The following is a 22419-nucleotide window of genomic DNA, read 5'->3' as shown; positions in this document are numbered from 1 at the left end:
TGGAGGGCAGTGTCACTGGCCCTCATATGTGGGATCCAAACCAGGGCTCTCTGACATCCCAAGCCAGCTCTTAACCATCGCGCCACTCAGCCGGCCCGACAAGCTACATTCTTAATACCTTCATCTGTAGAACAGGCAGTATACTTTCTCTTTTTTCTAATTTAAAATTTTTTTTTCAGTTACAGTTGACATTCAATATTATTTTATATTAGTTTCAGGTGTACAGCATAGTGGTTAGAGATTTACATAATTTGTGCAATGATCCACCCCGATTAGTCTATTGGGTTGTCGGAAAAGTCATGACATATTTTTTCTATGTTTTTCGTTGCAAAAATGCATCATGACTTTTCATACAACCCAATAGGAACCACTTCTTTCAAAGCTATATCACAGAGTAATCTTTCTCAAGAAATTTCAAGCAAGAATCTAAATTTAAGTTAAAAGTCAACCTTGAGGGGTGCAACCAATGTAAATAATTCAACTGAGGTCCCAGAAATACACGCTTTCTATGTATTGATAAATCCCATGTTACAATGTATTCCTGGGCCTGATAGCTGACAAGTTTCTTTTGACATCAATTATAAGAGACATCTCAATTTTAGAAACATAACATTGTGAAAAACAGAAGCATGTAGGCCCAAGAAAATAGATCACATGTTATATAATCATTTCTGCCCTTACTTTGGGGCAGGAAGCTAACTATATACATCTTTGTATTTATGGAAGGGTTTGTCTTCCATTGTAACTTTTATTTGTATATATTACAGTTCCATGGAAGATTTCATTTGGGAGTTAGGATTCTCTGATAAAAGTATAGTTTTTAAGAAAATTGTGAAAACCACTGCACTAGGAAGATCTAAGACTTACATACCCAAAGTGTCAACCATGAAGTTGAAGAGCCATCTGCCAGGTGGCTCTGCCTCTTCCTTCAATCCAAAGAAAGAGAATAAGAGTAAATCTAGATGACACAAATGATGAACAACTAAGGACGAGTGACCACCAAGGAACACCAAGGAGTAGGTGGTGGTAAGAGGAGCAATGAAGTGACTGAACCTGGAATGCAGCTGAAGGCATGAAGTTGTGAGGGAAGAAGAGTGGATGCGAAAACTCAACAGAAAGCCTGGCTCAGTAGGTCTGAAAAGACAGTGAAGGGTGATGGCTGGTACATGATGAACCAAATCATGATAAGAAGCACAGTCTGGGTCAAGTTTTATGCAACTGAGCTGTTTCTATGTGAAGATGCTTGGCTACTGGCATGCTTCTGGCTGACCACATCTTTCACTCTTCAGCTAGACATTTAGAATTTTAAAGACCTCATTTAAAGACTTGAGACAACACTTACCCCTACTCCACCCTGAGCCATGAAGTAGCTTGTCACAAAATAGCTATGCAAATCAGTAATGGGAGGACATGTTTATGACACTTTCAAGAAGAACGGAGTCTATTGCCTCATTTAAATAATATTTGTAATGATTGTATAAAATCCTAATAAATTTCAGAAAGAATAAAATTAATAAAATCTATATACAAAATGAAGTGAAATTATATAATCGACCAATTCCATTCTAGGCTTTTGGATATTGTGATGCATTGGTTAAGAACAGAGTTATGGATTTAGATTAATCTAAGTTCGCAATCCTAACTTCACAGTAATTAGCTAGGTGACCTTGTATAAACTCTTTAATTTTTGTAAATCTCATATATCTTTTATGTAGTCTCTACCTAGAATTATTTGAAGAATTCACTGAGATAATATGTATAACCCCTGGTACATGGAAGTGCTTAGCAAATGTTAGAAGGTAGTAGAAGACGAACCTACAGATTTCAAGAACTACTTAACAGGAAATTTTGAATTCTGTGGCAAGTTGAACTATATCTATGTTTCTATTGTTAATTTACTGAAAAATTGTAAACTTTCAAAATTCTTTTCCTTGGACCCCAAGGTTGAAAGAAGGATGCTAGGAGAAAGAAGTTTAAGGGAGCTGGGAAAAGATGAAATCACCTCCATATTCCACATTTTATGAGTATATGGTGGAATCCTGTTTTTCTGTTCTCAGATCTGTAGTTTTCTAAGTTTTTATTAAGGATGAGAAGCATGAGATGAGCCATTTAAACCCATTTGCTTAAGATTGACCTAATGGTTCTCAGATTTTAATAGGCAAAAAGAATCAACTAAAATGTAAAAAGTCAAAACCAAAAAAACTGAGATTGTGACTGCCTTTCCCAGAGAGTCTGATTTAGTAGGTATGCAGCAGGATCTAAGAATCTGCATATTTAATGTGATATATAATTATTCATAAATTAAAATATATATAAAGAAGTAATTTAATAAATTAAGTTATTTTAATTTAATAATTATGATATACCTATTCTAATATATTTGTCGAGCAGGTGGTTGGCAGACCACAATTTGAGACATACATCTCCAAAGCTTAGAATACTGTTAATTATGAAGTAAGAGCTCCTAATTTTAAGAGCTTTAGTATTTATCTAAAGAATAGTTACATTTCCCTTTCAACAGAATTACTAAACTTTGATCACATTTTCATTAACAGCAGATTTGGTGGCTCATTGTTTTTTAATAATAACTTACACGTGTCTACTTATCCCAGAATCTGACTCTAACTCTGCAGAAAGAGTGGCTGGAGTGACAGAGTGTGACTCAGGAAACATAAGAGTTGTGTTTCTATCCTTGGCAGCAGAAAAACAATTGAGTCAGCAAAACACTGGATGATTTCAAAAAGGCTGTCAAGTTACTACACTGACATCTCAATGGATCCAAAGACTGCATTTTAGGATTGAATCCAATATACATTCCTAAATGTAATGATCTTGTTTACATTTCATAGGATTTATTTGTTAATTTTTTAAATGTGTTTTTAAAAAAAATACATCAAATAATTTTTGCTATCAAGCAATTATATTGTTGAGTTTGGAAAGGTTTATTTTATTATTTGAGATGACTTGCTCATTCAATTTTATAAATTGAGGGGAAGCAGAGTTTGCCACTCTAAAATACGCCTCTTTGGGGTATTGATGATTTTTAAGCTGATTAATTTTAAGAAACAAAATCTCAGGAAAAAACTTTGACCTTCCCCTTTACTGCCTAAAAAACTTTAGATAGAGAATCTGCTTCAGGAAGGGAGCTATCATCATAGATAACTACATTTTAATATAAGCTAGTGTGTGTGACAGGGAGAAAACTAACAAGGCCCATTTGATATAAAGTCTCCTCTGTGTCCCATTGTTAAAGATGGCCCAGCAAACATTTGTTTATCAAACATTTGCTTTCCATCACCATGTGAATTGCCCCCCTGCCCTTTGAAGTCCCAAACCACAGCAGCCCCCTTCCCCTTAGCTCAAGATGGCATATCAGCTTCAATCACCCAATGTGTCCTAGGGTCTCACATTGTTACAGAACCCCCCCCCATATGTACTCATGTATTAAATTTAGTTGTTTTCTCCTGTTAATCTGGCTCATGCCAATTTGATCATTAGTCCAGCTGGAAGAATTTCTAAGGGTGGAAGGAAAATTCTTTTTTTTCCACCCCCACAAAATCAATGAAGAATTTATGTCTCCTTTATTAAATGGAGTAAGGTGGGGTGGGGAGGGAATCTATAGATTTTAGAGCACCTTTGCACTCTAAACAGAAAAAGTGCATCATTAAAAATATTAATATAAAAATTCCAATAAAGAAGAATAATTAGAATGTACAATAGGTTTTGATATGTGTTCTAAGTCTTCAAACTACCATATCCCTAGAACATATCAGGGACTCAATAGTTATGCTAAACAAATGCAGGCATGAGTAAATGAATAAAAATCACATTTCTGTTTCAAAGTTATTACTTTTACATTAATGAGCTCATTTTATAGTGGTTGTCTTTCTAGCTAATAAAATTTTACTGCATAAAATCTAAATCTGGGCTGGCCAAGTTGCGTGTTGGTTAGGAATTGGCTTGGGGCGCCGGCTCTGAGCAGTGGGGCCTGGTTCGGAATCCACATGTGGGCCGGTGATGCTGCGCCCTCTACGGCTAGGATGGTGAATGACAGCTCAACCTGGACCTGGGCTGCTGTGGGTCGCCGGCGACAGCATGGGCTGCTGTGAATGGCTGTAAGCAGCCGCCCAATGGCCAGCAAGCGACTGCCTCACCCAGGAAGAGCACAAGGATAGTGCCAACATGGGCCAGTGGGGCGATGCCCTCCATGGCTGGCCTGAGGAACGGAGGGACAGTGGCTTGTCTGTTCCCCTTCCCCGATTCCCCAATACTGATTCCCTCCCCCAATTCCCCAATAAAAATCTTCAAAAACAAACAAACAAAAGAAAAACTTAGCTCTGATGTTACTGGGATGGCTACCTCTGAGCTTTAATTTCATCAGTTTTGTAAACTCTCAATAGAATGAATAAAATTTTGGATTTCATTGTAGTTATGAGTTCTAGTCTCTGAATTAACTGATTTATGTAAATACCTAATATTGACTGTATTAATGATTTGGTCCAAGTAAGTTCCACAATCAAATTAATCCATGGAAAATTTTTTGCTTTGTGCACTTCTGTTCACCGTGTATATATACAAGCTACACACTGACATTTATAGATAGACTAGAGTAACCCTATTAGGAACCAGGTGAAAGGGGGCAGAAAAGAGGCTAATGTGAGTTTTTAGAAGCCAGTCCTATCTTTGAGTTGAAAACTAGAAGTTCTTTTGGTAATAAGTATTTGGTCAGCCAACTAATTGCTTTATTGAAAAAATGTATACCGAGGTCCAGGACAAAAATAAATTTAAAATTCCTTTTTAAAAAATACTAAATTGTGGCACCTATATTTGGAATGAAATTTTGGAAATAACCATTTTCATAATCTGGCTTAAAATTAAATTGGCAGGTAACCTTAATATTTACATGAGGTTTGAAAGGAAAAAATATTTCAGGGGGAAAGCTTGTCTATAGCAAAGTTAGTTACCATTGATCTTCTGAAGAAAAATAAGCTGGAATTTTCCTAGAAAACCCTGTGAACTATAGAAGGACACAAAAGAAACAGATTTTCCTACTTTAGAACACATGGTAAAACAACTAATATTTTTATTCAAAATTAGGCATTTTATTTTTAGGATAGGAAATGGAAAGGTTTTTAAATTCCATATTTGTAAGTAAAATTTTACATTCCCATGAAAAATTAAATTTTAGAAGCAAAGCCACAAACTGAATTAGTCAATTGTATTCAATTTAACATGTGTATTTTAAGGCCTGACTATGCACCAGGCACTCTGACAGGTGGTGGATACCAAAAGATAGGTAAGATAGAGCCTCTGCCTGGATAGATGCATCAAAAAATTCATATGCAAAAAAGAAGTAAAGAAGAAATGGTCAATAGATTCCTATAAGTTAAAAAATATTCTGAGAAATTTAATAGCTGTTAAGCTACTACAGTATTTTCCTTATCTTCTGAAAAATCTATTGGCATGTGTCAGTGTTTTACTTTCTTTAAAAATTACTCAGGGGCCAGCCAAGTGGTGCGTTGGTTAAGAGCTGGCTTGGGACGCCAGAGGGCCCCGGTTTGGATCCCACATATGAGGGCCAGTGACACTGCCCTCTACAGCTAAGATGCTGAACAACAGCTCAACCTGGAGCTGGGCTGCCATGAGTCACCGGAGACGGCGTAGGCTGCAGTCCCCTGCTGCAGTGGGTTGCCATGGGCTACCGTGTGTAGCCAGCAGCCAGCGTGAGCGGCCCTCAAGCCACCGTGAGTGGCCGTCCAGAAGCCGGTGACTGATCTGCCTCGCCCGGGAAGAGCGCAATGATGGTGCCAGCTTGGGCCAGTGAAGCAACGTCCTCCACAACTAGACTGAAGAACAAAAGGACAGCAACTTGTCTGTTCCCCTTCTCCCAATTCCCCAATAAAAATCTTAAAAAAAAAATTACTCAGTTACTGAATACAATAATGTTAGTTATATATGAGCCTTAAAGTTTTTCTAGATCTTTATTTTAAACTAAGAATTTTATAGCTGTGTGTTTTGAAGCTCATTGCAACACAATTTTATTAAAAAGCATATTTTGTGATGTGTGAAAACTATATGAAATTCATATTTTAATGCCTATAAATAAAGTTTTATTGGAACAAAACCATGCCTGTTTGTTTTTATATTGTTTATGGCTCCTTTCCCACTATGGCAGAGACCAGGCCACCTATAATATTGAAAATATTTACTGCCTAACCTTTTACAGAAAGAGTTTACCAACCCCTGATCTAAAGTATTTTGGTTGAAAAAGGAGGGTTTTGCTTGAAAAATTAAAGCTTTGTTGTTGTTGCTTTGTTTTCCAGAGTTCATACAGATGTTTACAATAAATAAAATGTGCAAAGAGAGCTTCCCATCTAGTTTCCCCAGTCTGCTCTCTCTAGAACTGGGGTCACCAATCCCCGCCAGCAGGGGCTTTGTTTTCTTGTTGCTCCCATAAGCAACACTGGGGCCCACGGGCTGGCCCTCGAGTCTCCTCCAAACACAGCTGTCAGCACCTCCAAGTTTATGCCTATTCAGCTTAATTTTCACATCCTGGTCTGACTGGTATCAGATGAAATTCTTGGGTTCCTTTCTGAAGTTAAGAGCTTCACTGGGCATTTGGGGGTGGCTGTGAGGTTGGGTAGAGGTGGCTGCACCTCTGTAGGCAGTGCTAAGAATGAAACCTTCCTGTGTTTCAATCCACTCAGTGTTCACATAGGACAATGATACATAATCCTTTTTCAACACATAAAAAATTATTTCATGGGCCAGCCGAGTAGCGTGTTGGTTAGGAGTTGGCTTGGGACACCAGCTTTGAGCAGCAGGGCCCCGGTTCAGATCCCACATTAGGGCCAGTGACGCTGCGCCCTCTACAGCTAAGATGGCGAACAACAGCTCGACCTGGAGCTGGGCTGCCATGAGTCACCAGCAGTGGGCATGAGCTTTCATGAGCTGCCGTCAGCCGCTGTGAGTGGCCATCCAATGGCCCGCGAGCAACTGCCTCAGCTGGGAAGAGCACAATGATAATACCAACATGGGCCACTGAAGCGACGTCCTCCACAACTAGACTGAAGAACAAAAGGACAGCAACTTGTCTGTTCTCCTTCCCCGATTCCCCAGTGCTGTTTCCCTCCCCCCAATTCCCCAATAAAATCTTAAAAAAAAAATTATTTCATGATGGTGTGCTCTTCCTTACTCTGTTACTGCATACAAAACCTGGAGCCCCATACCTTCCAGAATATCTACGATCATAGAAATCAACTGCGTAAAAACCACGGTTTAAAGGCGTAAAGTCATAGTGGGGTGGGGGCACTTCAGAAATCAGTTGGTCGGTTTGGAGAGGAAGGGTAGAAAGAGGGTTCTAAGTAGAATTTCTAAGTAGAATTTAACCAGTGCTATCCCTAGCTCCAGCTGCTTGTTCCAGAAATGCCCTCAGGTTACTCTGTACCACGATAAAGCCAAACCAGTAGGCGCTTTAAATTCTGCCCTAGGTGCACCCTAGGCTTTACTGAACAGTATGAGGGAAGTATTTATAATTCTACTGTCACCTCAGACATTTTAATATCTCTTACCTAAGCCTAAGCTCTAGATTGCTTTAATATATTTTTCAGATAGCCATATTACATGCCTTTGAGCCATACACGTCATTTCCTGTTTCATTTTAAAGAGAAGCAGAGGGTCTGCAGAGGCCTTTTGTCTCCACCACAAGCCTTCCCCAAATGCACCTCCTCACTCAGAAAGCTTCACCACCACCCACCCTGGTACCCAAGCAAGCAAACCTAGACACTGTCCTTGATTCTTCTCTCTCCTTCACCTTCCATATCTAATTAATTGCCAAACCTGTCGCTTTTACCTCCTAAACGTCTTTCAAATTCATCTTTGTTTCTATCCCCACTGCCACTCTTTCATTCATTTCATCATTTCTTTTGAACTGGTCCTGTCACTCCCCTGCTTGAAATCCATGGCTTTTCACTTCCAATATGATAAAGCCCAAAGTTCAAGAAGCCCCTGATGACCCGGCCCTTGCTAGAGTTTCAGACTATCTCCCCAAAAATCTCGGTCACACGTTTTTCCGCTCTACTCACAGTGAACTTCTCTGAGATCTTTAATGGAGCCATGCTCACGCTTACTGCCCTACACACAGTGGGCTGCTTATATCTTTAAATTTTTCCTAACCCATCCCCACCCTCTTTGTCTGGGTAATCTCCTTTCGATGTCCATTCGAGTTACTTCTCCAGCGAGCCTTACTTAACCATCCTTAAACTGGATGAGATGCCCCATGCAGTGTTTTTATAAGCCCCTGAGACTCTGGGTTTCAGAGAGTGCATTCCATGAAGGCAGCACCAATTTTTTTCCTACCCACTTCCACCTTCTTAATGCTTTGCATGGAATACAGAAGGTGGTGAGTCAAGGAAATATGGCATCCTCCTAGCTGCCCTGAATCATGACCTACAAAGGAAGTACTACTCTGATTCAGCTCCTCAAAGCAGCTTACAGGAGAATTCCCTGGTTACATCAGAGTAAAGCCCAATTTCAGGGCTGAGAATCCTAACAATAAGGACTTAGCAGAAATCTTCAAACCGTGTCTTTACTCTATGAGCAAGGACTTGGCAAGCAGGCTTTCTCCCTATGGGTAAGACCTAGCTATAAAGGGACAGAAAAAAAATTGATGGAATAATTGCTCTAAGTATTTAAAATCTGTCCACAGTCAAGCGCTCTTTTAATCAGAAAGATGCTGCATTACAGGACTGTGAATATCATCAGTCTATAATGATAACCTCTGGGGGTGATCACTAAGCAATTATCATCACCACAAAGAAATGTGCATTAAACCTTTATACGCAGTGGTCTTGACATGGTTGGAATACTAAACAAGTCATGGAAGGCCCTGACATCCACGGCTTTACAGTTTAAAACAGTCACTGACGTTCAAAGACAGTACTTGGCCAATGGAGCTGTACAGAGAATCTAACTTGACAAGCCTTGCATCCTGGAGCGCTATAAAAATATACTCACTCTCTACATCAAGCAAGCTAATTGAATTTTGACAGGCTTCTTGCTAAAAGAAGCCTAAGCTCTTCGCTGACACAAAGCTTTATAGTATAGCCACTTTGTAAGGTTAATTTCACTCTCAAACAATCACAAGGTAAATTCTTAGGAACTGAGGAGAAGCATGTGAAGGAGTGATGTTTTGCTCTGTGATAATGTACTTCAGCTTCAAGCAGGGCTCCCAGACAACCAGACCTCCGTCCTAATCTGTTTTCCTCTCTGGACATCGCTGCACTGCAGGGACTGGTGCCAAGGAAGTGCCCTCCAACAATGCATCAGGAAACAGTGAAATCAAAATTGCCAAAATTGCTGCTGAGTCAGAGATGTTTTTAAATTTTGACAAACAACATCCAGCAGCATGCTAAGAGGCTAACACCCTTCCCTCGTGGTTTTGCAATCCTATATTTATCCTGTAGCCCTATCACACTGAAATTACAGGTTCCTGTGAAATGACACAAACAATAATAATACATTTTAGAGTGGTGCCGGTTAAGGGTCTTTTAAACAACTTTCAACATTTATGCATTGACAGTTATCACACCAATTCCTACCATCTCCCTTCACATAAATGGAAAACTGGAAAACTATGATTTCCCTAGTGCAGGGGTTGGCAAACTTTTGAGACGGAAGATCCTCCAGGCGTCAGCAAACTGTGGCTCGCAAGCCGCAGACTCTGAAGTAAAATTGAAAATGAAAATAAAACTATCAGTTTCATTTATAAAATTTTTAAAGGACATTATTCACATAATGGTTGTTATGTAAAAATATATTTATGGCTCTCGAATAATTTTTAAATTGTTGTGAAGGACAGGATTGGCTCTTCCAGGAGTGTCGGCAAACTTTTGAGACGGAACATACCCAAAGAGCCGCATGTGGCTCACGAGCCGCAGTTTGCTGACCCCTGCCCTAATGTATCAGTAGGCTCTGAGGGATGATTGCCACATGAGACATAAAATATTGATAAAGCAATTAAGAAAAATAGACTCCATTTTTCTCTTTAGTAAGAAATCGAATTTTAAAGCTATGCTGTATGTTGTTATAAGTATATAGGAATACTCTTAGAGAGTCAACTAATAATTGAACTAGCTTACAAAAACTATTGGAACGCACCTCAAAACCAAGGAGGCATTTTTTAACTAGCATAATTAACTAAAAGAAAATTATGTATACATATATTTTATATTTCAAAATATATGTAATTATAATTTTAGTCATACCATGCAAAGGAAGTTCTAGTAGAACTGTTATAGTTAAACCAATCAAAATTGACATATCCGAAGTTGAAAAATCTGCACTGTATCATAGCAAAACATGACCAGCAAAAGGCGGATGGATAGAAAGGAAGATTAAGGAACTGGTAAAGGGGGGCAACATTTGTCAGTGTTCAGGCAACACTGTCCAAAACAGAGGGACTCTTGTCCCAAAGGTGGTTTCCTCCAGTTCATACAGAAGACAAAGCCAAGAGAGTGCATGGAAACCCTAAACTGCCCTCATGGAATTTTCTCCTTGACTAAATGGATTCATGGTATTTGGGCACCCTTGGCAGCTGTATATCTCACCATGAACTGTGCATATGATATTGGCCTTTTGTTTTATGCATCTCTTTCTTTTGATAGGACAGTCTATAAGCCTTGTCTGAGAGACAATTCTGTGTATTGATCAGGACAGGACTAGACCTTTATTTGATTGGCCAACTGGTCTCCCTTGGCGACATTTCTATGAATACCCTCAACAGACGGCAAAAATATTTATGACTGCCATGATTTTACATTTCCTCATGTCTTGCAAACATGTAAATAAAGTGTAAATATAAATCACTGTGATGAATTTATGATAATTTATATAACCAAATAAGTGTGGTCTTCTTCAAAATTGTCATCTTTATTAGTATTTCATTATATACTTATAATTATGCTCCTGTGGCTCAAAGCGCTTAACATTTCTCTTCATTAGGAAATGTCTTTAAAAGTTGCAATACATTTTTTTCAGTGATAATTCCTAAACTTAAGTAGCACTTGGCTGTTAAACAAAGCAAATTATGATGAAAAATATTTATACTTTCAGGGTGCATTTAATTTTGAGATATAGTCAAAAGTCATTTAGAAGTAAGTCCAAGTGACCAGGTGTCTTGGCTAATATTACTTTTAATCTAAAGCAAGCTATTATAAAATAATGGCTAGAGAGTAATGAACTACTTTATATGTATGAGAAGAAATGTATATACTGTGTTTAAAGGTAATTCCATAACAAGAATCCAAAAATACTTTGATCAAAGGTAGACTATTTAGAGTAAGAGTTTAGTTTTTAATGGTAGCTATTTTGACACACCACACCTATTCTGATGTATAACTTTTGGCATATTTGTTTAAAAAATCTTTCATTACTTTGTGTCTAATAATTTACAAAAGTATCTTAAATTATCATATTAACCTGACACTTACAATATGCTATCCTTAGCTGAATTTCCACCTTAGAGCCTAACATCATTTACTCTTTGGTCTTACTTGAGACTTACCTGTGGAGCTTATTGGGGCCCTATATCCAGTCTTGTAAGAAATCTGTAGCATTGTATATTTGGATTTTGTGGGGCTCTAACAATCCCTCAATTATAGATCTAGACTTTTGGTAGGGATACCATAACCAAAATTCAACTGTGTCATCTGACATACGATTTGATAGACAATCTCACAACTAAACAGAACATGGAAAATTCAGGGCATCAGAGAAGAGACCGAGAACAAGCTGAATAACTACTTTAAGAGTTATCAGATAATGTAAATTTGGAAAATTGCTTAAACATGAGAACCAATCTCTGTAGGTAAATATTTGTAAATCAATCCAATTGGTTTATGAATCATAAATTCTATGCAAATATATCACCTCTAGTTAACATCTTCCTATTTTATAAAAGGTTTAAGTTAATGTACTAGTTTTCTTTGATATTCATAAACTATTTGAAGTTTTGTGTGAAATTCTCTTTTAGATTATATTATATTAGATTATATATATTAGATTAGATTAGATTAGCATTGTGACACTTCGGATGGCCTTCAAATGTTGTACTTGATATGAAGCCTATGCAAAATTAAGAAAGTCCTTAAATTTCCCCCAAACTTTATTAACTTTTCCAACAACAAAACTTAACAATGAAAGATATTTAATATAACCTATAACCCGGATCAAAACAGCTATACTATTTTGACTCTGAAACTGAAGGGGCCATATTCAGAAAGTTAAATTCTAAATCATTTAACAACATATGATATAGGCATATGACTTCTTTCTTGTATATCTGGTATGTTAGAGGAGATTCTACCGAAATTAAATTCTCATACAGGTCCATTCATTGCATATATAGATTGATAGTCACAAAATTATATTCAACAAAGATGAATTGAGTAGATTACATAAACAAGGCTCATGGTATTGTAAAGAATGCAAAAAATACTATGGTAATTGTTAATGTTGACAATGATATAATAATAGCAGTTAATATTTATGGGCTAAACACTTCACATAAATATTTTCTCAACAGATTAACCCCTATGACATAGATCCCACTAGTCTCCAAGTTTTAAAGGTCAACTCACATAAACACAGAGATGTTAAGGGACTTCCTTAGGTCACACAGCTACGAAGTAGCAGATCCAGAATTTGAATCAAAACCATCTAGATACAAAGCATAACACCCTTGACCACTCATGCAGAAAATAAGTTTGTTACCCTTTCAGAATTAAAACCCAAAAGGAAGTTTATAATTACTGGTACTTTAAGTGACTGTCAGTTCCTATAAATAGTAGGAACTTAACTTTTTTAAATACACCTATTCTTACAGCAATTTACTATGAAATAGTTTGGAGAACAGGAATGTTCTTAACAAACTTAGTAGCCATTACAATACATTTATATATATATATATATATATATATATATATATATATATATATATATATCAACCTAAGAGCATTTTTAAACTATACTAAAAGTTATAATGTGATCTGTTGGGGGAAAATAAACTTTGATAAATCAACAATTTCACTTAAATAAACAATTGGCTAAGTTAAAGTTCCTTAGTACTTAGAAGTAGCCATGGATACTCATTTGTCTGAAGACTGCATTTTTAGATTCATTGACATTTAGGTTCTTCAAAGTGCTCTACAAAAAAGTCTACAATGAATGTCAACGAGCATTCTGTTTTTGTAAGTAGTAGGAAAATACATCAACAAATAATCCAATTTTTATAGATGGAGTAACAAAAGGTGCTGAAAACATCAACAAAAGGTAATTCCAAAATCTCAAGTCCTTCTCTCACATCCACAGGGAGGAGCTCTCCCCCAATGACCAGTGATCTCTCCTTAGTACCTGAGCTCCAGGCTCATGCAGGGAGCAAAACACAGAAAGACCTGAAAGCTGAGTGCCTCTCGCCCCCCCATATCCTCCCCTCCAGGTGTGTTTCTAAGATATTTGGCTTTTCTGATACCTAAATATGTCGATTCATTGGATAATTATGAGTCAAGTAATAGCCCATGAGAGATCTGTACCTATTCATTCATTCATACATGTATAACAGGAAAAAAGCAGGTACAGTACGCAAAGAACACGTCAAATATGAAATGTTACATTTAATTACATTTTGCCTAAGATTCTGAACTTAGACTCTATTTTTAAAACTCTCACTAGATAAAGTTTGCAAGCCTTTATGGCTCATCACATGCAAAATAACATAAGTGCAATTTATTGTCAGTTGGACATAACTTCAGTATCTAGTTCCATGGCTTCACATTTCCATGGTAATTTTGAGCCCCCTTTTAAAATTTACAGCTTGTGGAACTGGCTTTTTTGTTGGTTGGTTTGTTTTTAAGTAGGTATTGCAAGGAATTTGCTTTCATTCTTAAAAGAAAGACACATGGACTTGCAGCAAATACTTTTTAGACTCAGTATCATAACAATAAAAACTTAATTTAAACACATAGCACCCACTACACACCTCTTCCCTAAAAAAGTTCAAAAGTTCAAATTTTGGCAAATGTTTCCTGAGCACCTACTACACCCAGGCATGGCACTGGCAGCATGTATGCCAAGAAGATATCTAAGTTTCCAAGACATGAAGGGGAAAAAAATCAAAGGACTACTCTTAAGTATTTTTATTAACAAGTTTATAATTCATACACTTCTTGGAAAAATCTAAGAAAACAGTTGCACAATAGCAAATTTGGGTCTTGAGAGCATGACTTTCAGTTGTTGGTTAAAACTCCAATGTTAAGTTAAGGCTCTCTATTCAAACAATTGACTTCAGTTTATTCTTTCATGCCTTCTTAATGTTTTCGAGTTTATTCCACAAAATCCACGTTCTCTTCCATAACAATGAAGGCTAGCGCATCTTTTTAAAAACTGTTCCTCTTTCCCCCAACCCCAGTCCACACACAGGCCCTCCTCTTTCGCCGGCACGTGTCCTTCCAAAAGCTCGGATGGACACCCTCTCACCTGAAAAAAACTTTGGAGAAGACGCTGGCCTTTTCCAGAGGCGACCTCTGCATGGTCTCTGCGGACGCCGGGGTCCCTGCCGGGGCAGGCTGCGCTCGAGCTCCTAATGCCAAACGCCCCACTCTCTCGGTGCCTGCCGCTTGCCCCTTTTTCTTTGACCTGCCGTGATGTCACTTGCTCCAGTTCCCCCCACCCCCCACCCCTCTCCCACACACCTCCCCTTTCCTCTTGCTCTTTTCCCCGCCTCCACTGCCCAGGTTAAAAGCCGGGCACTGCCTGGCCCGGCCCCACATTCGCTCCCGCGACTCTCTCCACCCCCCTGCGCACCGCCTCCCGCACCCCGACCGCTCCTTCCTTCTCGCCTCCTGCCCTCCCTCTCGGGACTCGACCGCCCGGCCTTTCTCCCTCGCGCGCGCTCCTTCCAGGTCCGCGTCTTTACCTTCAGCCCCAGCCCAGACCGCAGGTGGGGGAACAGTCGCGGCCGCTGTCCAGGTGCAGCCACCGACGCCCGAGGACAGAAGGGGCCCCGGCAGGAGCAGAACCAGCCCCGCTCCCGCCGCGTCCCCCCAGGACCCTCCTACTGCAAGCTCCGCGGGACGCGGGCTCCCGCCGCCAACTTCTCCGCGCGTTCCTCCTCCTCCCTCTTTCCGAGATCCTAGCCGGGTTCCTGTTCCGTTTGCAAGGTGCATTTCGAATGAGGAACGAAAATACCTCTCCTGTGTCAAAACGCAGCCTTGGAGAGCCGGGAAGTTCCGCGGCAGTGGCTGAGGTGTTCACCTTAGCGCTCCCTTTGAGTGTCAGGGAAGAAGGAAGTTTTGTTAGTTTCAGGCTCAGGTGAGCTGCATGTGTGGCGAAGACCCCTTAGGTGACGTACTTATGCGGGAGGTGGGGGGAGTCCTACTGGCAGGTAAGAGGAGCTATCCCTTTGTCCTTTACCCACCCAACCCAGGATTGGTTCATTGTCCTAAATTTTCTGTCCGGCTTGCGTTTTTAAGTAAAGCTATTGTGTGTGTTAGCGACTACAATGACATGTGGGCAGTGTGTAAAGGGACACGCCCTCCTATAGATTTCCTAGTCTCGGTCAGCAAAACATCTTGACTAATACGCTGGAAAGAATGCGAACAGTCTTTGAAGCGAAGGTAGCGTGTTAGCTCTGACCTGACTCAAACGCCGTCTTCCACTCGTCAAGGGCATCTCAGCGTTCCCAGGTGCGGGCGCCTCAGTTTCCCCCAGGTTTGGCTGAGGAGATTGTGTGACTGGCTAATGGTTTTTAAAGAGCCAAGCCTTAAATTCCCGAATCCTCTGTGTAAAAGCAAGGATACACTGAGTTTAAACTGAAAAGTTCAAATGAAAGTAAGAAGTTTGGTCTGATTACTTCATTGCTTCTACATCTAAGGCAAGAGTATTTCCTCGTGAGTTACCTTATTGTTGACCTGTGGTTATCCAAATACAGTATAAATAAAAGTGCATTTCATAATAATAGACAAGAACATGTATTTAAATTGATGCGTGCAGCAGGTTTTTATAGCTCCAATTTGCATTTCAGTACCACTCTCTATCTTAAAGTGGGTTTCATAAACATTTAAATTTTATTTTTCTAAATTATAATAGTAGAGAAAATAGGAGCAAAGAGATAAACCAAATTGCATGAAATCAGATACCAGGAAAGAGCTTAAATATTTCTAACTCATGATCCTTCCTTCAAATCCTGTCCCCGCGTTTTCCTCTCTCCAGTATGACATTCAAATCAGAGTCCTGTCGGTATTATTGACTTTTCCCAGGTACATGACTGAACTTCCCCACCCCCACTCCGTTGTTTGCTTTATAACTGCTAGTGTGACCCATCAAATATAATTCCCTTTTAAATGAATATGTAATCAGTTCCTCTTTGTTACCAAAGAGCAAGTGACAATAAAGGGATTACAAATTAGTTCCAAAGATCATAGAAGCTGACCAAGTGATGTGGATCAAAGACACCCCTAATATCTGTCAATCGATCTCCTTCCTCTGGAAAGAATAAATGAAATAGTGATCATTTCTTGATTTCTTAGTACTTGCCAGGCATCATCTCATGTAAACCTTACAACTATGCAAATAGGTGTTATTCTCCTCCATGTTCAGTTCAGGAAACAGACAAGAAACATTAAGTAAATGCCTGTAATGGTAGAGTTAAGGTTCTAATTCCAAAGCATCACTTACTTGTATCTGTGCTATTGCTTCTAACAAAACCCTCCCTCATGTATCTATTTTCGATCAGACACCAACCCAGCATTTCCCCACACATTAGTGTCATGAAATCAGAATTGCTAGACCTGTTCTAGAATGAGGCAAGAAAGCAGAAATCTACAAACTAAGTAGCTACTGGAGCTATTTTTTGTAAACAACATTTAATTTTAATGTTCCATTTTAGGTGTGTGTACATAAAAGATCTTAGATTTTTATCATAAAAGATTACACTCCGGGCCAGCCAAGTGGCTCAGTTGGTTAAGAGTGTGAGCTCTGAGCAACAGGGTCGCTGGTTCAATTCCCACATGGGCCAGTGAGCTGCTGCTGAGCTGCCAACAGGTGGCAGGATTGCTCAGCTGGTGAGTGCACATGCTCCTAACAACAAGGTGGCAGGTTTGACTCCTGCATGGGATGGTGGGCTACGCCCACATGCAACTAAGATTGTACATGGCACCTTGAGCTGAGCTGCCCTGAGCTGCCATGGGGCAGCCGGATGGCGACTGGACTTGGAGCTGAGTTAGCTCCGCCCTCCACAACTAAGATTGAAGGACAACAAGTTGGCTGTTCCCCTTCCCCAATACCCCTAACACTGTTCCCTTCCCCCAATTCCCCAATAAAAATCTTTAAAAACCCAAAAATGATTACACTCCAAATTACACTCCAAATTTGTTCTTAGCATAAGTAAGACTTCACCATTATTCAGAATGTTAACACTGTGAGCAGACATGAACAAACAAACTAATTGAGACATGATATTCAAGATTTGCACGTAGGTACAATTCTCATGTGGAATGGAGACTTATGCACCAGGAAAGTGTTCAAACAGAGTTGAAAGTCATGACTGAAATCCTAACTGTGGCTTCGAGATGTCAGGAACAGGAACAAGATCAATGGGCCGGATGAGAGTAGAAGGTGGTAGTAAGAAAGAGTGAAACTCTTCTCTCCAAGCTACTCAAATATCAGCTCATAAAGTTTGATTATACTATTATGGTGTCTTATATTTGCTGAGCACTTACCATATATGCCAGTAAGTGCCATGCCCAATACACAGCATGCATTGCCTTTCTTAATCCTTATAACACCTTCATGGGACACGTACTTTCTTCATTATCTATATGTTACAGGTAAAGAAGCTAAGGTACAAAGAGTTTAGTCATTTTCCCAAGCAATTTGCACAGTAAATAATAACAGAAAGCTGATATTTGAACCTAAGCAGTCTATTGCCTGAGCCAAGCATTTAACCCCTACACATAATTCCCCTACAGAATTTCCTAATGTTTTAAGCAGAACTGACCTTAAATATAGAATATTAGGTTGCTATTTTTATGGCATTTTTTATTGTGGTAAAATACACATCACAAAAAATTTACCATCTTAAACCATTTTCAAGTGTATACAATTCAGTAAAAGTCACCTTCATAGGGAAGAAAAGATCATAAAAAAAGGGAAGTGCAAAGTCTTGTCAGCTTCAGGTGGATAGGGTGGGTCTGCTCATAAACTAATCTAAACTGGGAGGCTAAAAGCAGCCTAGGCTCTTCCACAGCCATGGTCACAGCGAAGGATGCAAACATATATTACAGTCTTACAAAGATGTTTCAGACCCAGAAGGGTATGTCCCGACACACAATTAGGTCAGATTATTGTTTACTTTTAGTTCTTCCAACCTTATGTTTGTTCTGACAATTCTGTGTATAAACACACATGCATACACACTTCTGTTTATATACATACGTAATCCTTCTTCCTTACAGCCTCCTTGGAGACAGGAACTATGTCTTCTGTTTTCCATTCAATTCTCTTATTTAGTAATACAGTGCATACAATCAAACAGTTTTCTTCTGGGGTTATTGACCCCAGTAGTTGAAATATTACAGTAGTTGAAATATCACCCTAATGGAGAAATCTGAAGATGCTCAAGAGAGGAACTGTTACCATTGATATTTCAGCAAGCAGGAGCTCGGTGCTCAGGTGGGAATACAGAATAAGGCAAACTCTCCACCCTTCAAAACTCAGAATCTAACAGTGGTCAACAAAGATCTCTGAAGATGGCAGTAGACTACAGTGGAAAGAGCTTGGGCTTTGAGGCAATAAAGAGCTAGGTTTTCAATCCTGGCACCACCACTTACTTAGCTATGTGGTCTTGGGTAGGTTACTTAATATTTCTGTATCTCAGTTCCCTTTTCAGAAAATAGAGTTCATAATACCCACCTCATGCATGGTTCAGTGGCTAAGACAACAACACTGTATTATAATCAATAAACTTGCTACAACTTAAATATTCCAACTCTTAAGAAAGGATAATTATACAAGGTGTAAGGTGATAGAGGTGCTAATTAGTACAACGATGGCAATCATAGTACAATATATAAATGTATCAAATTAACATGCTGTACACCTTAAATTTACACAGTGTTATATGTAAAATATATTTCAATAATAATAACATAACATTAAGAATAATAATAAATACCCACCTCGTAGCATTGTTGAATGGATTAAGTCAGGGTCTTTCTACCTCAGCACTATTGACATTTGGGGCTGGAAAATTCTTTGATGTGGGAAACTGTTCTGTGTATTGTAGGATGTTTAGCAGCATCTCTAGTGTCTACCTACTGGATACTGGTAGAACTAGCCCCCATCTCCTAGTTGTGACAACCAAAACTGGGTTTCCTGAGATTGACAAATAGCTTCTAGGGGGCAAACTTGCCCCCACTTGAGAATCTGTGGATGAAATTAATTTTGATGCATATAACAGACACAAAGGGCTTAGAATCTAATAAGTACTCAATAAACTTTAGAAATTATCATTACATATCACTGGCAATAAATAATAAATCAGTGTAGCATAGCAAAATGGATTTCTACAGAAAACTGAAACTTTTAAAGGCTGTCAGAACTCACAGAAATGTTAAACTTTTTCATTCTCTCTGAAGTTATTTGCTTGTATTTGGACCAGATGAAAAGCGGGAAATTCAGGTACCCTTCCAATTATAATTTTGATTTAGAGACAGAACTAGATTTATATATGGATTTTTATATTTTTATTTTACTCCTTTTGCATAGAAATGACATTTGAAAACTGTTTTTCAGTTCCTCTAATTTTCAGCTATACAGTGGTATAGTCTTAACATCTATGTCCAGGTGGAATTTGGCACTCTGATGGGTCTTTTGTAACTTAAAGGTACTTCTTCGTAAAGGAAATCTTAAAGATTCTCGATCTGTACAAAATGGGTGCTTATTAATGCTACTAATAACCTGGAACAATTATGAACAATATTCATAATACAACTTTATCATGAATATAAAAACTAATAAATCTGAGATTTTTCTAAAACAGCTATTAATGAAATGTTTTATTATTTGTATTGGTTCTCTTTACATTTTCTTACTGAAGCTTTTTGGGAAATAAGAGAATTCAAAACACCAGGTTAAATTTTCACTGGTTATATCATGCTGAAAACCAGATGCTACCTATAGAATAAAAATTGTGGTTTTATAATTTGAACTCTAAGAAGAAAAGTGATTTTTTTTTCAGATGAATTCTATACTAATTTATATGCTACATAGATGAGTTACATTTAGAAAGATAGTGGAATACAGTAAAAGGAAGAGTAGGTTATTTACTAATTTATAAATACCTCCCCCAAATAGATAATTTACAACAAAAACATGTAAATCAGAAGGTCATTTGAAATAAAGAATAAGAAGAGAGACTGGATGGGAAATTGTTATTGCACTTGGGAACTAAAAGTAATTCTGCATGTCTTGGTCATCAAGTCTAATAGATTGTATTATTTTCATACTTTGATATCTGATAGAAGTCAATACGTAATTTCAACTGGAAAGAAAAACCATCCTCCCTCCACCCCTATCTTGGAAGACTTTGCCATTCAAAGGCTCATAAAAGTATCACTGAATGACATCATGGACAGTATTGTCAGCTATAGTTTTTTCAGAAACATTTATTTCATGGTCATTTCTTATACCAATCCATGATTAAAGCCAGGGACACAACAGGAAATCAGTACTCAGGGAAGGCTATTCAGCTTGGGAAACTAGACTCTGAGAATTCCCAGGTTCAGAGTCTTCATTCCGATTTGCTTTAACTTAGCCTGTATAGACAGAGTCTATGTGATCTTGTTGTTTTAGGACACTGTTCTGGCAATTTATTGATCTTCAGGTTCACTGTGATTGGTGAAACTATGGTGATTAATCCATATGGTCAAAAGGACAACGGATTCCTGGTTCAGTGACGATGATTGTTGGCCTCCATGGACTGTATCCCTGTATCTCACAGAATGACTGCAAGGTTCTTGCTTCAAAGGCTGTTGAGAAGCAGCACTGATGAAATGATGGCAAAACACATTGGAATTCTTATTTACATGTGCAAAAATTATCCGTTTTGGAACAAAGCATGTCATGTAATTTGAAGAAAATCATATTACAAATACATATCATGGTTTTCATTTAAACAAATTTGACTGTTAAAAAGTTTTACCTAAAAATATGAAACCTGTAATTTTTTTATAATAGTAAATTAAATTAACATGATCTTGTCTTGCAAGAAAAGACAAGAAAAAGAATGCTGTACAGTGTGTCCTTGTTTGCTGCATAAATTACATTACATGCCTTGGGGAAAAACCCTATAAAGTTGGTATATTCTATCATCACTGTTGTTCCATTTTACAGGTGAAGATACTGAGGTACAGATGGTTAAATGCCATGCCCAAATTCAAGAAATAGAGCCCAAATTTAAATGAACCCAGTGGTTTGGCTCCAGAGCTGAGCACTTAATCATCATGCTCTGTGTGCAACTGGACCGTACAGAGCCATTTTGTTTGTTTCACTAAGAGAAGCTGCCTTTTGCAATTTGTCTGATTGCATCTCTGTTTAGCTGAAAATGCACTTATCACAAAGGAGGTATTTTTTCCTTCTTTTTTCTTCATTTCTCCAGAATCCGTTGAGTGGACTCTTCGTTATAGGAATGTAAAGTAGATAGGCATCCATGGGGAGAGAAGAGGAGAAGAAGAACCTTTCTTTTTCTATTTCTTTTGAGGTTCAACACAGCTAGAATCTATTTGGTGAATTAAGATGACCCCAACTGAAATGCTCAAATATGGACATCAAGTGTCCCCAAGGAGAACACAACACACCATGAGAGGAAAGGTTTAATGCCAATGCCTACTGCTTGGTGGGAGATAGGCCACCATGCAGCTTAAATGAAGCTTGCCTTTACCTACTCATCATGGGTTGCTGAGGGGCTTTGGAAGCTACCGGGGAAACTTGAGAAGTCCAAGTATTACGTACGGCTGGCTGAGGCTAAGGCTGGGGAGATGAGCTTCATCTTCCTCTGAGAACGGCAGTGACCGATGCAGAGATGTGTGCCAACAGGGTGATAATCATAGCAGCGGTCCAGCATGCATCGGACTCTGTGGAAGGACCTATTTAAATTAGTGACACCACGTTCTGGTGATAGAGGCTCCTGCAGCAGAAAACGAGGTGGGACACTGACAAGTGGTCAGGTCAGATTCCTATTCTCCATCTCTCCTGGTGCCTCAGGTATGGCTTTAGACAATAAAAACCCTGAGGTTCTTGGATAGTTGTGGGGTGGAAGAAGATCTTAAGACAAGTTTCTGAACTTCAACATTTAAAGTTATAAAG

The 22419-nt window shown here is 38.7% G+C and overlaps 2 protein-coding genes across 2 annotated transcripts in view; one reads left to right on the top strand and one right to left on the bottom strand.

The window, feature by feature from the left end:
- Nucleotides 1-14665, bottom strand: part of CFTR (CF transmembrane conductance regulator) — a 32997-nt gene extending 18332 nt beyond the window's left edge. Inside the window, exon 1 of the mRNA XM_019654763.1 lies at nucleotides 14533-14665. Coding sequence (XP_019510308.1) covers nucleotides 14533-14585 — 53 coding nt within the window. The 5' untranslated portion in view covers nucleotides 14586-14665. The remainder of the gene's footprint in view (nucleotides 1-14532) is intronic.
- A 561-nt stretch (nucleotides 14666-15226) lies between these two features.
- Nucleotides 15227-22419, top strand: part of ASZ1 (ankyrin repeat, SAM and basic leucine zipper domain containing 1) — a 112055-nt gene continuing 104862 nt past the window's right edge. Inside the window, exon 1 of the mRNA XM_019654762.1 lies at nucleotides 15227-15366. Coding sequence (XP_019510307.1) covers nucleotides 15227-15366 — 140 coding nt within the window. The remainder of the gene's footprint in view (nucleotides 15367-22419) is intronic.

Source organism: Hipposideros armiger, unplaced genomic scaffold (assembly GCF_001890085.2).
Source record: "Hipposideros armiger isolate ML-2016 unplaced genomic scaffold, ASM189008v1 scaffold_230, whole genome shotgun sequence".
Classification (NCBI taxonomy): Eukaryota; Metazoa; Chordata; class Mammalia; order Chiroptera; family Hipposideridae; genus Hipposideros; species Hipposideros armiger.
This window is presented reverse-complemented; position numbering and strand designations above follow the sequence as displayed.